General features: G+C 32.8%; 6 protein-coding genes across 6 annotated transcripts; 3 read left to right on the top strand and 3 right to left on the bottom strand.

The window, feature by feature from the left end:
• Positions 1-996: 996 nt before the first annotated feature.
• NAEGRDRAFT_74023 (uncharacterized protein) lies at positions 997-1,503 on the bottom strand (the record flags this gene model as incomplete). Its single annotated transcript, XM_002670902.1, has 1 exon — positions 997-1,503. The coding sequence occupies one exon, from the start codon at positions 1,501-1,503 to the stop codon at positions 997-999; it is 507 nt and encodes a 168-aa protein (XP_002670948.1).
• A 291-nt stretch (positions 1,504-1,794) lies between these two features.
• NAEGRDRAFT_74024 (uncharacterized protein) lies at positions 1,795-2,304 on the bottom strand (the record flags this gene model as incomplete). The annotated part of the gene is made up of 1 exon (XM_002670903.1): positions 1,795-2,304. One exon carries the CDS (start codon positions 2,302-2,304, stop codon positions 1,795-1,797), a length of 510 nt encoding a protein of 169 aa, XP_002670949.1.
• Positions 2,305-2,940: 636 nt separating this feature from the next.
• NAEGRDRAFT_74025 (uncharacterized protein) lies at positions 2,941-3,648 on the top strand (the record flags this gene model as incomplete). The annotated part of the gene is made up of 1 exon (XM_002670853.1): positions 2,941-3,648. One exon carries the CDS (start codon positions 2,941-2,943, stop codon positions 3,646-3,648), a length of 708 nt encoding a protein of 235 aa, XP_002670899.1.
• A 680-nt stretch (positions 3,649-4,328) lies between these two features.
• Positions 4,329-9,042, bottom strand: NAEGRDRAFT_53201 (uncharacterized protein; the record flags this gene model as incomplete). Its single annotated transcript, XM_002670904.1, has 3 exons — positions 4,329-5,862; positions 5,933-6,690; positions 8,500-9,042. 3 exons carry the CDS (start codon positions 9,040-9,042, stop codon positions 4,329-4,331), a joined length of 2,835 nt encoding a protein of 944 aa, XP_002670950.1.
• Positions 9,043-9,749: 707 nt separating this feature from the next.
• Positions 9,750-11,700, top strand: NAEGRDRAFT_59570 (SH3 domain-containing protein). Its single transcript, XM_002670854.1, has 2 exons — positions 9,750-10,137; positions 10,176-11,700. Exons 1-2 carry the CDS (start codon positions 9,957-9,959, stop codon positions 11,639-11,641), a joined length of 1,647 nt encoding a protein of 548 aa, XP_002670900.1. The 5' UTR covers positions 9,750-9,956; the 3' UTR covers positions 11,642-11,700.
• A 93-nt stretch (positions 11,701-11,793) lies between these two features.
• Positions 11,794-14,124, top strand: NAEGRDRAFT_81685 (uncharacterized protein). The gene is made up of 3 exons (XM_002670855.1): positions 11,794-12,191; positions 12,247-13,502; positions 13,544-14,124. Exons 1-3 carry the CDS (start codon positions 11,936-11,938, stop codon positions 13,640-13,642), a joined length of 1,611 nt encoding a protein of 536 aa, XP_002670901.1. The 5' UTR covers positions 11,794-11,935; the 3' UTR covers positions 13,643-14,124.
• Positions 14,125-14,739: the final 615 nt, after the last annotated feature.

The raw sequence follows: 14,739 nt of genomic DNA on the forward strand, positions 1-14,739 counted from the left end.
ACTGTTATTATCGATTGAAGAAACATCATTACTTGTAGATGATGTAGTGGATGAAATTGAGGTTTTTCTCTTCTTTAATGGTTGAGTGTTCGATAGCCGTGATGTGTATGAACTATTGTATTGAAAACTTTCTATATTATTAGTTAATAGAGTTGAATTATATTGATTACTACCACTAGCTGCACTCTCCTCCATCTGGTTGATGCTCATCTCTTGATTAAATATATTATTAATATAATTCATTGTAATATCAGCAGTATTAGTAATTATCTTTAAACATTCCCAACTTTTCATAAAATCATTAACATCAAGTTGTAATTTAATAGTATTATCATCACACTGATTCATGGTTGATTGATTGTTTTTTTTATAAGTGAGATTTCGTATATTCTGTAACTTGATTGGAACTATTTGATACAACTCTGATACAGATTTGTCAAGTTTGGAATCAAATGTGGAATGAATATTAAGGAGTTGCGCTTATGAACACTACAGGAGTGCATTGTTATTGCTCATATCATTGTTATGAATATTTAGTGCGTGCTACAATTATTTATCTCTTCATTGTAAGATGGTGATTATATCACTTATCATTAATAATATTACGTTCACATTTTAAAAAGTAAATTGGTGATTCTCTAAAGGAAACTAATATATTATTCGATAAAAGAGTCACTGAAGAGAGAAAGGAGGTTTCACGGAATTATTGAATTACAGTAACTGTAGATTCTGAATACTTTTCCTTACTTACCATTAACTGTGATTAAGGATCTTTAAACCACTCTCTATATTATTTACAATCCCAAACTTTATAAAATAAATCACCAAAACATTAAAGATGAATTGTTCATAATGGTTCGAATAGGTTGAACAACACTCAATGTGCAGTTGTTCCTAGTAGTTCCGAAATCAATGCTCATCATCTCTTTGTTTTCTTTTATCATTATTAGTGAAACTAACTATTAATAATTGTTGTACAGTTTATTAAGGTTAATGTTAATCATCATAATTTAATAATTCTCTTATAGTAATTGATGTTCTTCGTTGTCTCTTTTTATCAATTGGTGATGATTGAATTGAAGTTGGTGTTGAAGGCTGTTGGTGCTGATCATTAGATTCTTCAATTCTATCTTGATGAAGGCTTGCCACCGAATCATCACCTCCGCCACTACTGACCATTGTATTATTATTACCATATTGATCATTTTGCTGATGCAGTGCCATTCTCTTATTCTTTCTAATTCTTGTTGAGTCATCTTTCTGAAGCGTTTTGAATTGTGTTGGTTTGCATGGAAATGAAATGACTTGGAAAGGCTTTGAATTATTTGAAAAGTATTCTGTATATTTACTTGTCATTACTTTACAATTATCATCAACAACATCAGCATGATCATTGTTAGATCTTCTTCTAGTTGATGATGTTGGATTGGAAGAACAAAAATCGACAACAGTTAATTTGAGTGCTTTTGCCTTTCTTCTATTCGATTGTTTGTTTGGATTCATTGGTTATAATATTCTAGTTGTGTGTTGTCTTTGGGTGATACGTGTTGTTTCGTTTCGTTTTGTGAAATTGTTACTGATAAAGATTGCAGATTTCATCGAAATATTTTGCTCTTTTTTCCCAAAACGGCAATTTTTCAAAAAAGAACCCTTGTTGATATATATAAATCTCCACTAAAAGTATAAGCAAAACAGCGTATGTGTTGATAATGTTGAATAGATAATTTATTCCCCTCATGGGGTAGTTTACTTCAATTTGATAAGAACTGCAATTATTATTCAGAATATTGTAAACTATTTGGAATCTTTATTTAAAATAAATGATAAATTCATTGGATATATTTCTTTAAATATTGGTAAATGTCTAATACTTTGATAATTTTGAGGCCATGCGTCCAAGCCTAATGAATGTTTCGTCTTGTTAAATCTTCTCTTTAATGTTGACAAGTGACAGTCCAATATTTTGGCAGCTTGTATTTGAGAGAGGTGTAAAACTCGAATCATTTCTTCATTGGAGATTGCTCTCTTGTATGAATTAACAGGAGCTGCACTGAAAAAAGTTCCATATTTAGTTTCACGTTTCTTCCAATTAAATAGAGAAACAGCTAATGGGCTATTATTATAATTTTCAATATTCGTATTGTTATTATTTTTATGGGTATTATTGGGAATGGATGTGGTGGTGGAAGATTTGGCAAAAGATATCAAAGTTATTGAAGATAGCGAGCTAGAGCTTCTATTCGAAAGTTTGTTGGAGTTTAGTTTAGTTGAAGGCTTGGAAATTTTAGATGGTTTTCTATTCATGTTGTTTAGCTATTTTTTTAAATTGTGTTCAGTACATTTGCAGCATCTCTTATAAATGTAATGAAAGTGGCTTTCAATAGTTCATCAAATCTCTTGTCATACATTGTCAAGTGACATTTGGAAATATGGTTAGCTATTTCAGAAACTCGTAGTACAACAAGATTGTAAGAGATCAATTTTTTGGTAATGCCAGATTTAACTGTTTGGTTCATTACAATTACTATTTTTGAAGCAGACAAGTTTATGGAAAGAAATCACATAATTGCCTTATTAATACTAAATGAAGAAGAATATCAATGCATGTTGAATGTGTCAACAATCATTTGTCCGCGTATATTCGAATCTTTAGGACCGTCATTAAGGATGATTGAATATTCAATGTATGCTGTTGCCAAAACTTAAAAATTTTACAAGTCGTCAACAACCTTACTCAGTAGAAACAAGTTCAAATCTGAAAGAAATCGATTGTCCAGGATACAATTTCAAATAGCTATCCTCTACAGAAATATTCAACAAACAAGCAAGAACTTCCTATATTTATTCGAAACTGAAAGTCTTCTAAGGAAGATTTCATTGTAAAGTTTTAAGAGAGAATGACTTTGAATCTTCAATAATCTAAAGAAAACTTTGAACAAAATGCCCAAACACAATCCACCTCTCTTCATTAAAGATAATTCTCAACTTGCCGCACACAAGTACATTGCCAAGGAACATGATCCGAACTATTCTTATGACAATTATTACGATTATTATGATTATTATGATTATTATGATGATGATTGGTATTATGATGATTATGAAGACGACAATGATGAAATTGTCAAAAATATTTATAATTGGCGATGTTTAAATAAGAAATGTAATGATTTTCAAGTGGAGGAAGAAAATTATCCATTTTATCATTCACAATTGAATAAGATGTATTCTCAAAATAGAAATATTTCAATGCTGAATACTCAATTGAGTGATACGAGAAGTTTGTTGGCTATTTTCCCAAAGAGAATTTGTTCAAAGGCTAAAACATTTCAATACTTGTTCATGTATGAGATTAAGTGGATGTTAATTGATTGGGAGAGGAAGAAAATGAGAATTATTTCACCATTGACTTATCCCATATATAGAGATGAATTGGAAGTTTCACTTTCATTCAAACTTTGTAGAAGAACGAGTTGGAATTCTCAATTAGTTTTCCCTTTTGAAATGAATGGAGGATTCAGTGATGGAGTTTTATTTAATTGTGGACAACAGACACAGCTTACTAATGAGGAAATTAATAATTATTCACCATCTGCAATTTATCTGGGTTCGATCAAATGGAGAAATTATTGTTTCAGAAACAGGTAGACACATGATTCGTGTTAGAATTGATAGAATTTCAAATATACTGGAATGATTGATTCAATTACTGGTAAAAATGGTAATGGCGGTGATGGTTTATTGGCTACAAACACACAATTATCAAACCCTTTTGCAGTTGCACTGGATTTAGAAGGTCAAGTTCTTGTTTCAGATTCTAGTAATGGAACGATGGTTATCATCGCAGGAATTGGTTTAGCAGGTTATTATGGAGATGGTATTGATGCTAGGAGTGCTAAATATAATTAAATAATCCAGCAGGCATTTTGGTTGATTCCAAAACTGGTGAACTATATATTGCTGACAATGGCAATTATAGAATTAGAAAGGTCTTAACCTTGGGAGTTAACGAATGGTACAATTATAACAGTTGTAGGAACTGGTTCAGAACCCTAAAGCAAGATATTTCAATGTTGTTCTACCATCATATGAAATTAATTTGTAAACATTTGAGTGATATGTGTGATATGAATGGTCAATATAATTTCAAATCTGGATATTGAGTGTAATTTTGATCTGAATTTATTGGTAAATTGAAACAATTAACAATTCTTAATAATACCTAAATTACCATTTCCTCCACCATTCTTGAAGTATGACATGATTACTTGTTGGACAATTACTTCCTTAACAAGCCACAATTACAAGTAATGAGATGCTTTATTATTTTATAATTGGTTTGTGATATTATTTGTTGAATTCAATTTGACAGAGGATTCAATTTTGTTGAGTTCTTTGATAAGTTCAGTTGCATCTTTGATTCTTTCTTTTGGATTGGTTTTCAACATTTTTTCAAGGAGTGATTTAACGACTTGATCTTCTAAATAATCAACCAATTTTGCAAGGTTGTTTCTTTTTACATTAATATCAATTTTTAGACTTGTTGCCGTGTTTTCAGAATCGTCCATCTCGGCATTCTTATCAATCTCAGCATCTTTGCTTTCCATATCAACTCGATCACTTTCAACTTGTTCTTTCTTCTCTTCAATAGTTGAATCAGAATTATCAGCTTTCTCATAGTCTTCTCTCCATGAAGAGTATAACAAATACAATCCTGATAATGCTACTGAATAAATTTCAGCAGAAGTTGATGCCGGAGGACGAGTGTTTGGGAAATCATCATATTCTGGAGGATGGAAACCTTTTGTGCATCCATTAATTGGGTCTTCCTTATTAACAGAGAACTCAAAATCAATTAAACAAATCCGGTCATCTTTCATCAAAATATGTTGTGGCTTAATATCACCATGAACACGATTGGCTTTGTGTATTGGTTCTAAAGCTAATGCTGTTGATTGTAACCAGGTTAATAGATCTGTTTTGTCTTTTATATTGCATGAATGAGCAATAGACATGACTAAAGTATGGGTATTGGTATAAAAGTCAATTGACCTGTTTTTGACAAGAGTGTTCCATTTTAGCTCCATTATGTAGGCATAATTTTCTCTGTATTGCTTAATAAATTCATGATTAATCCACCCTTCATCTGTTTTGATTTGAGCCAGGTAAACACTAGATCTTTCATTTTTTGACAGTTGTTTGAATCTATAATTGAACCAATTCATTTCTGGCAGTGAAACTTCTTGAAGCTCATCTATAGGACAAGAGAAAGAAAGTTGCAATTCTTCTTTCATCATTTCAACCATTTTCAAAATATATTTGCAAGTAACCAAACAATAATATATTAGTGTCTTCATACCACTTGAGGATTCCACTGGAAAGTACATTAAATTGTTTTCATGAACAAACTCGCCTTGTTCTCCCACACAAAAAGCTGAATTTTCTATTGAAACAGATTCATCTCTTAAGAATTGTGGAAAGAATGTTTCAAGGTAACTTATCTTGTTTGTAACAGTCTCTAAATCATTCTCATCTTTTGTTCTTTCTTCAATTCCTTTCAATTCTTTGTTTTCTTCATCTTGCAACTTGTCTATCAATTGTTTTTCTTCGGTATTTTTCAACTTCTTCTGTAAAATTGTCTTTCTATCATTCTTTGAAGAACAGAGATCTGAAATTTTGATACTGTTCAACTCCATGCATTCCAGATTCTCCTTATACTTCAAATAGTAAAGTAATGATGAAGGAAGGACACAGGTAAGGGATAATCTATATAAATTTCCTGCATTGGCTAAACTTGGTGCTCGGATTGGATAGATAAATCCTGTTTTTTCAAACAAGATTTGCATCATTTGAAAGCATTCTCTCATTGCAAGCATGATAATTTTAAGGCTAATGTAATTGTTGAATTAAAAACAATTTCATTACAACTTACAAATCTTTTGAAAAATCATCAGCTGATTCTTTAGCTTCAGTTCTAAACAGCTCAATGAAACCAAATCCAAACTGTTTCAAATCTTTAGTGGAAAATAAATTAGTAAGGTCTTGTTCTAAAAAGAGATCTGGTTTTAACTTGTTCCCTAAAATTTGTGAAATGTAGTACAAGACTAAATTGAAACTCTTTTCTTCATCCTCCAACACAAGTTCACTTTTTGAAACTTGCTTATCTTTTGAATGCAAAACATCACCCTTTTGAAATATTAATCGTTCGTTTGTGGAGGTTACAACTTGAGAAAAATAATCATTAAGGAATAGGAGATGATTAATTGGAGAACATGATATTCTTTCTTCAACTTTTACCCTTGATAGATCTTTAACAAAAAAGTGTTCTATTAGTTTCTGATTTCTAAAAACGCTTTTTGAAACAACTGACTCAATGATGTTCTCATCACAAACAATTTTGGTTTTAAATTTATCAAGATTAATTCCAAAAGCCTTAAGCATTTCTGAATTTACTTTACTAGTTAACAGTCCAGCATTAGATGATGAAGTTATTTTTCCAGTTGAATTACAAAGAGTGAGGAATCGCAATTTTGTTGATTCTTCAATCAAGAAATCAAAATTTAATAAGGCATCATCTACTTTTTTCTTCTTTGTGTTTTGTTGAATGGAGGAACGTGAAACCAACTCTTTTCGTTTCATTTTTTTGTTGTGTATTTGTTGAAAGGTATCTTCGACTTGAAAGGAGCTGGACTTTCCATGAGGAAAGGAAATTGTAAAATTAATAATATTTAATAAAATTGCAAAATATCCATATATTTAGTCAAGTGAAGCTGATGAAGAAATATCTTGTAAGCTAACGAATAAACGGAACTTTTTTGACACATCAGCTTGTTCAATGGGACTAAATCAAGTCCTAACCACAGAGATGAAGCATCTCTTTGTGAATTCCGTGTCAAAGGCACAATTGTAATATCTACTGTAGAACACAAACAAGAAAAAAATAAGGCCAAACCTACTTGCTTTGCTTGTTGGGTTTTGTAGGAGAATTCCAACTTCATAGATCATAATAAGAAGACGAATATGGCCTTGGACAACAATGCTTGGATAGAAGAACTTGTGAGTTTTTATTAAGAAAATCATTACAACACATGTCTTCAAATCACGCATGCTGTCAATCTTCTAACACTCACGAATGGGATCATTATCATCATCAACAATAGATATGGATTTAAAAGCAAGGCTTTGTTCAGTAACCTTAATGAAATCCCTTAGTAGTCTAAACACGTGCATTCCATGCATCTTGTTATCACATTCATACATGACCAAAATCGAACATGACCAATATATGGGTAGGTCTTTTTGAGTGGAGTTCTCCTCAAATATTGTTTTGACAATGGTTTAAGGAAAATTAGCGAGCAGTCCAAACCTTGTTGCACCACCACACATGAACATGTATGGGAATATTAATTTCAACACTCTTTTTAAGAAATCTACATCGAAACCAAAGACTCCACTACATCCATATCGCCACTCAACAAAGATACAGCTCTGAGAGGACAAAATGTTGTTTGGTGACAAATCATTGTTAACTTCCCTTTATTTCTGCCTCAAAATGCACAGCCTGGCACCAAGGTCTAACACTTGAACAGTGAGTAACTATTATTCTGGTATGATTGATGAGTGTACTCATGGCATCTTTGAAATCAATGAAAATGTTTTTGAAAGAATAACAATCTTTGGATCCATCACATGGACATCTGAATAATTCCCTAGAGCTGTAATCATCACGACATTGAAGACTAAAGATGAAATATGTGCATTCTCCTTCAAATTTTGGTAAATTATCAATTCTGACCGATAGCTTGTTGCCATATCTCAACAAATCATCAATATTCACGTCTGGTCCAATTTCTCTATCATTTGAAAAATCAACAAAATCATAATTGATGGAAATTCTCACTCTTGTTCTAGCATACAAATGAACCAACGAGCTCGTAGTTTGTTTGATAATTTGTTCATTTTCGTGCATGTCTACATCATCTTCAAAACATGCCACATCATCAAAAGGGTCATTGTTATTGAGCATTTCTGTAGAGTGATAGGAGGATTGCATTGTTTTGGTGAATTGATTGTTGTTTGTTTGTTTTTTGAGTTTTTACTTTCTTGGATCAACAAACCAACCACACAACAACGCGTACCTTAAGCACGCATACTACTAGTAATTTACTAGTAAACCACAGAACTTGCGTCCTAAAAGGGGTTAGACCCTCATCATCAAGAGGATTACTCCCAAGGATTACTATAATTGGGCATGTTATGTTTGCATGCTTAAGCATGTTGTGGACGCATGTGTGAAAAACTCTAAAGAGCATGCTGCCAAGATATTTCTTCACATACCACCATCAAAAAGTGGTACCCAACACTAACACTGATTACTTTACCTAGTTTGGTCTATGTTGTAAACCTTCCCTCCTCTCTTTGAAGTTATCAACGTTTGGTAAAAATGTTTCCTTTATTTATCAACTAGCCCACTTGTTATTTTGATTATTTTCCACTTACTTTAGCTTCAAATAGAACTGAGTGATACAGTGGTCTATGAATTGATCCATGTACCATGACAATTCTACTTTGTTTGATGAGTACATTCATAGCATCTGTGAAATCAATGAAAAATCTCTTGATTGTCATCTTACTCTTTGATCCGTCACCATTGCAATATCTGAATATTTCCCTGAATTGCCAATCTTCAAAGTTTTGAACGTAGAAAACGAAGAAAGTTTTCTCTCCTTTGAATATTGGCAAGTTTCTGATGGAGGCAGATGACTTATTGCCGTACTTTAACAAATCGTCAATGTTCACATCTGGTCCAATTTCATTCTCATTGCTCAAGCTTACTGGATCAAAATTAATTCCCAATTCAACCGTAGTTTGGTTGTACTTGTCAAGGAATGGACAGTGGGATGGCAAGATAATTTGGCTATTGATTGGAGTGCTTGGGTTCTCTTGTGTTCTATCATCAAACAACTCGCAATTTCCTTCACTTTCATGTTGATGATAGGGAATTAAGGGATGATTCAAATCCTCTTGTTCTTCTAATTCCATTAATGTTTTGTTTTTTTTCAAGTTCACTGTTTGATTGATGTAACTTAATTAAGGAAGGAAAATTGTTGGCTTTGGAGCCGTTGTTGAGAATCTAAACTATAAAAGGTCAATAAAATTTTGTTAAACTGTTTTAGGGATTGAATTTGAAGATGCATTTCTTATCTCTGTAAAGTAGAGACGAATTGTGAACATACATCACATGACCAATGTTCACAACGCTCCATTACCCTAGTACTTTATTGATCAGTTTGAATTACATAACAGATATACAATTTCTGTTTTTTTCATCACCATTTTAAAAATTACAAAAAGGTCCTCTCCTAGAATTTGCTTACATGGGTATCTTGTTTGCTGCAAGAAATTACATAATATTCAAGAAGAGTATTATCTTTCGCCATGAATTCAAGTCAATCAAACTCAATTGTTGCAATGTTGTAGGCAGAATTTGATGTATTGGCTCAAAATTGGTTGTGCGGTAATTACCAGATCAGTTCATTAATGATTACAAACTTTAAATAGATGTTTATCCATTTTGCAAGCTTTACTTTCTATTTCAATTTTGGAAGTTTCCAACTCTCTTTCAATCATTGTGTTGGGTAACTTCTTTGCGCTTGTTAAGAAATTCAACAAACCAATTTTAAAAAATAATCTTACAAGGGGATGCTGTTCATTAAATCATCATGAATTTATTATTTATTAATTGTTGTTAAATAGAGCCGATATTTCATGATTTATCATACCATAAGGATCATGATCAAAATGTCATGGTAATTTGCCCAACTGGATGACATACCAAACTGGAACCTCCAGTTCATCTGCTTACAGAATCAAGAAATTCAAACTGGAAACATCGATTAGATTACCAAACGGAAATCATGTTGATGATAACCAATTGATTTTAAAAACAAATTGTGATGAAATCAAGAAAGCAAAAGGAAGCTGAATTTTGTGATGATTATGACAAGGCTGCAAAATACATTGATAACAGTGTAAAGAACATCCGAAGCTATTGTCAGAAGGCTAATTTAACAACAGACTTGCAGAATGAATTTGGTGATTATTTGAAAGACTTAGGCTTGGAGAATGAAGATGAATGTAAGTAATATATCAACAATTATATTTACGTTTGATAGTAGGAGAAACTCTCATCAAATTAGGAGATTGTTTAAAGTCCATGGCTACATTGAATCATGTCATGCTGTGTAATATTGAAGACAATTATCTTCAACCAATTTCAGAGTTTAGGAAGGATCTTGTTGGAAACAATGACCTTTCATCTGCTGAACAATACGCCAAAAAGTGTCTAAAACAAGAAGAACACATGAAACAATTATTGCAATACTTTATGTGTTTCTACCACTATTATTCAGAGGGTTACACTCTCACATTTCACTTGAAAGAACCTTTAGAGAAGATCAAGGATCGTTCTGTGAAGAATGTCATTGCAATGAGAGATCAAGTGATGGAGGAATTAAAACCAAAGAAGAAGCCACTTCCATCACCACCTTCAGCAAGTAGTTCTACTTCACCAAACAGTTTCTCCTCATCCAGCACATCTCTTAAAAGACAGGATTCTACATTGAGTGGAACATCCCAATTTAAAAAAGCACCACCAATTCCAAAACATGCCTCTAGTTTGAGTTTAAATTCCACTTCATCAGATAATAATAAGGTTAACAATGGACATGTTCATCAATATAGTGATAGCACTGTTTCAACAATTTCAAACAGAAGTTCCTCCTCGTCATCATCCGAGGAATATGTTGAGCAAATGGTTACACCAAGAAGTGTCCCAGTTGTCACTCCTCGAGTCATTCCACCAAAACCAATATCAAAACCTCCTGTAAAGACTCAATCACCTCCATCTAATGACAACTCACCTGTTGTTGAGCCAAAAGTTATTGAAACGACAGCTTCAAATTCTATTAGTACTTGGAAGAAACCAGTTGCTCCAACCATCAAGAGAAATGATAGCTCTACCCTTTCTCAACCAGCTCAACCCGAATCTTCACCCTCAGTAGATGTGAGCAGTCCCACTACCAGTAACAACTCTTGGAAGAAACCAACAGCTCCAACTGTTAAAAAACAGGAAGAAACCACAAGTCCATCATTGGAATCTCAAAGAAAGCTCAACACCCAACAAACTAATTCGGATACCTCATCAACAAAACCACAAAACAAAGTGATTACAAATAGTAGTGAGGAATTATCTTCAAGTGTTTCATCATTTAAAAAGAATTTGGAACAAAGTATTCAATTTAGATTACCTGGTATGGCAAATGATAGTACTCACTCAGGAACTTCTCCATCTCATGAGACTGCAACTAGCCCAGCTAGCCCAGTAGTAAATAGACCTAACACAAAACCTCCTGTTCCACAATCCAGAAGACCTGTTCAACCATCTATTCCACCCCACGTTGCAAAATGTAAAGCCATCTATCCCTACAATGCACAGAGCTCGGAGGAGATTACTTTCAAACCAGGGGATATTATTCTTATTTTTGAAAAAGAACAAGACTATGGTTGGTGGAAAGGAACTGTTGAATCTGATTTGGAGAGAAAAGGAATGTTTCCCTCTAACTATGTTCAAATTATTTAATGTTTGTATAATTTCACAATAGCTCAATAGCTCGATAATAAATATTTGTATTATGTCTGAATGACCATTGTTGATTTATCTCAGAAACATGGCCATTAAAAAATCCCTGTTTGGAAAAATCGGGACCCAACAAACTTTCGAAAAAATTGCAACAATATTCGTCAAGTCAAGCCCTTTGGGTTACGTGATTTATCTTATTAGAGATAGATTCGGCAATTGTAGTTTCATTTAGTAGTATATTTTGTAGTTTTCATCAAGAAAAACAACAAGTCATCATTCATCAATTTTATTAACATGGAGGAATGCAACCAATCCATACTAGTTACTCAAGAAGACAACATACTAGTTTGTGGTTCAACAGGACATGGTCAGCTAGCCCTATTTCCTCATCAGATGACCCAAATCAAAGAGGAAGGAATTATTGACCAACAGACTGGAGGTTTATTTGATTACATTCCGATTAAATTAGAAAAACTTTTAATTTCCTACAATGAAGGAGAACAAATAGTAGATATTGTTGTGGGAGCAACATTTACTCTATATTTATCATGTAGGTTGTTGTTTGGTAAATAATTTATTCATCATCATGTGTGACATTTTCAAAGCCTTCTCCCGAGTTTATTACTGTGGGAAAGTTTTATTGTTTGATGATGATTGTTCTAAAATTGTAAATGGTGAAATGCCATGCTTTAGATGGGTATTCTTTTTCGATCCTGTTCGGATATCAGGGCTAGAAGGTGTGAATGGTTTAATATTTGTTAGACAGATAACTTGTGGAGCTAAACATTGTGCCTTTTTACTTTCTAATAACTGTGTTTATGTGGTAGGAAGTAATGAAATGGGTCAAATTGGCATGGGAACTAGCAACCCATTTATGTCATTTCCACAAAAACTTGAGATTGGAGGTTCTTCACAACCAGAAAAGCATCAATCATCATCCAGTGAAGAAGATAGTGAAGACGAGTTGGAGGTTCCTGAACCAATGCAAAAAAAGAGGAAATTTCAAGATATCTCAACTCAAATAACTAAAATCAAATGCTCCTATGACAATACTGTTCTTCAAACAGCAGATGGGTTTGTCTATGCTTCAGGAGATAATGAGTATCAACAGATATCCAATTCAAAAGAAGAAGGGAAGATATACGAATTTAGAAGATTATTTTTCAAAGAATTATCGTTGGATCAATATAAGAATATTGAGGAGATTATTGTAATGGATAGTTTTATGCTTGCCTTAACTAATGAAGGACGGTTATTCATAAGTGAAGGAAACAGAACTTTTGAAAAGATGGGATTGGATATTGATTATTTTAACACAACAGATTTTCCTCGAAACTCAATCATTCAAATATTCAAAACCTCCTATGCTTTCTTTGTTAGAACTAGGACTGGGGAAATATTTTATCTACAACAAGGTATAGCCAAGATGGTCAAGTCTGCTCTATTATCTTACAAAAGGTTTATAATAGGAAGTGGCAGGTATCATGTGGTATCTATCTCTACTGATTTAGTTGATGAGGGTTTATACGAGGCTATTGGTTACAACAAGTTTGGAAATTTAGGATTCAAATCTAATGAAGAAACAGTGAAAGCGCCTCAAGCAATACCAAAAGTAACTGATTGGATCAGGTCAAAGTGTTTGCATTCTTACCACTACAAGTTGGCTGCTGATTTTTTCAACACTGTTGTTTATAGAGTTAGAGATTTAAAAAGAGATGCTTCACAAAGAATAGCAGCCAACTTAATTTCAAAGGCTCGAATTAGAAATTATGTGGATGTAACAATTTCTTGCATTTTTGAGTCTTATTCTGAAATTGAGGATTTAGATATTGTAAAGAAAGAAAAAAGAGTATTAGCTATCGTAAGTACATTTCATTAATTGAAATTTTACAATTTGCTTAGGAAAAGAAAGGATCATTCGATGAAGGAACTTCAAATGAACAACTAAATCACATTATGAATTTGATGACACCTGGAGGAAATAACGACACAAAGAAGTAATTAAGAGCTATGTTCATAATATTGTTGTGGTAATCGTTATATTGGAGGAAATGATAAGTTTGTTTGGGTGGTCATCTTTGTATCAATTGACTTTGGTTTGTAAATCTTGTCTGCTAATAATTTGTTATTTTTATTTACAGAGTTAAGTTTGAGTAATGTTGCTTGGAATTTCTGGAACAGGAGAAGTGTATTCACCCACACACGGTTTGATATCTTTATACTCCATACAATTCCTGGATTCTTCCTTCATTCTAAACTTGTTTCCAACGTGCCATTGATGCTCCCCCAAATTTTCTTTGCACTTCACGTCTCTCCCTCCAAACACTTTCTTGTCATTTCTTTCCTTCCAATTACTTTCGTGGCCAATGTGCTGCAGATAACTTAATGATGTAGAATAGTGTGTTAATCCATCATCAACACAAGTTTTGTATCCTTCTCCTCTCTTGAATGAAATAAAGTGAATAAGAATATCGATTGGTTCTAATTCAATATTATTTTTTGCATAGTCAAGGAATAAGGTGGCATAATGTCTTGATACAATAAATCCTCCAAGACCTGTTGATATTCTCATCGAACAAAAACCCTTTTCAAATTGGAATCTTTTTTCTTTGTGATACTTTTCAATTCGATCTAAACTTTTTAATGTTCCCACAAGCATGTCCTCACAGGGAAGAAAATCATCCTCAGTATAAAGAAGGTACTTGAATTTAAAGTTGTCCATAATAAATTTGGTCATAGATAACATGTCACAACTTTGCTGTCTTGCCATCTTCCCAGGGTAAGCATTGGTTGGTGAAGAATATTTAACTCCTGGGATATCTGAGTAAGGATCTTTGAATCTAAAAGGAGGTATGAAGAAAACAAATTCTACCACATTTTCGAACTTTTTGGCTGCTTTCTGGAAAATAGTATGTGTCTTTTCATTGATAAATGCATGTATAATAAATAAAATAGATTTTCCAGTTAAATATTGCTTATTGGACGAGCTTGTTAACTGTTTCTTATATTCTTCTAAAACCTTAATTAAATAATCGGCATGCATTCCTGTGTCTGAATTAATTCTTGCCAGAGTTGGTATGAGAACTATCATATCAAAT

The sequence above is a fragment of the Naegleria gruberi genome (assembly GCF_000004985.1).
Source record: "Naegleria gruberi genomic scaffold NAEGRscaffold_66, whole genome shotgun sequence".
NCBI lineage: Eukaryota > Heterolobosea > Eutetramitea > Acrasida > Naegleriidae > Naegleria > Naegleria gruberi.

Coding starts and splice junctions, on each gene's coding strand:
- NAEGRDRAFT_81685 (XM_002670855.1), top strand. CDS start 11,936: ATGGAGGAATGCAACCAATCCATACTAGTTACTCAAGAAGACAACATA. Junction 12,192..12,246: donor ATTTACTCTATATTTATCAT/GTAGGTTGTTGT, acceptor ACATTTTCAAAG/CCTTCTCCCGAGTTTATTAC. Junction 13,503..13,543: donor AAAAAAGAGTATTAGCTATC/GTAAGTACATTT, acceptor CAATTTGCTTAG/GAAAAGAAAGGATCATTCGA.
- NAEGRDRAFT_59570 (XM_002670854.1), top strand. CDS start 9,957: ATGAAATCAAGAAAGCAAAAGGAAGCTGAATTTTGTGATGATTATGAC. Junction 10,138..10,175: donor CTTGGAGAATGAAGATGAAT/GTAAGTAATATA, acceptor TACGTTTGATAG/TAGGAGAAACTCTCATCAAA.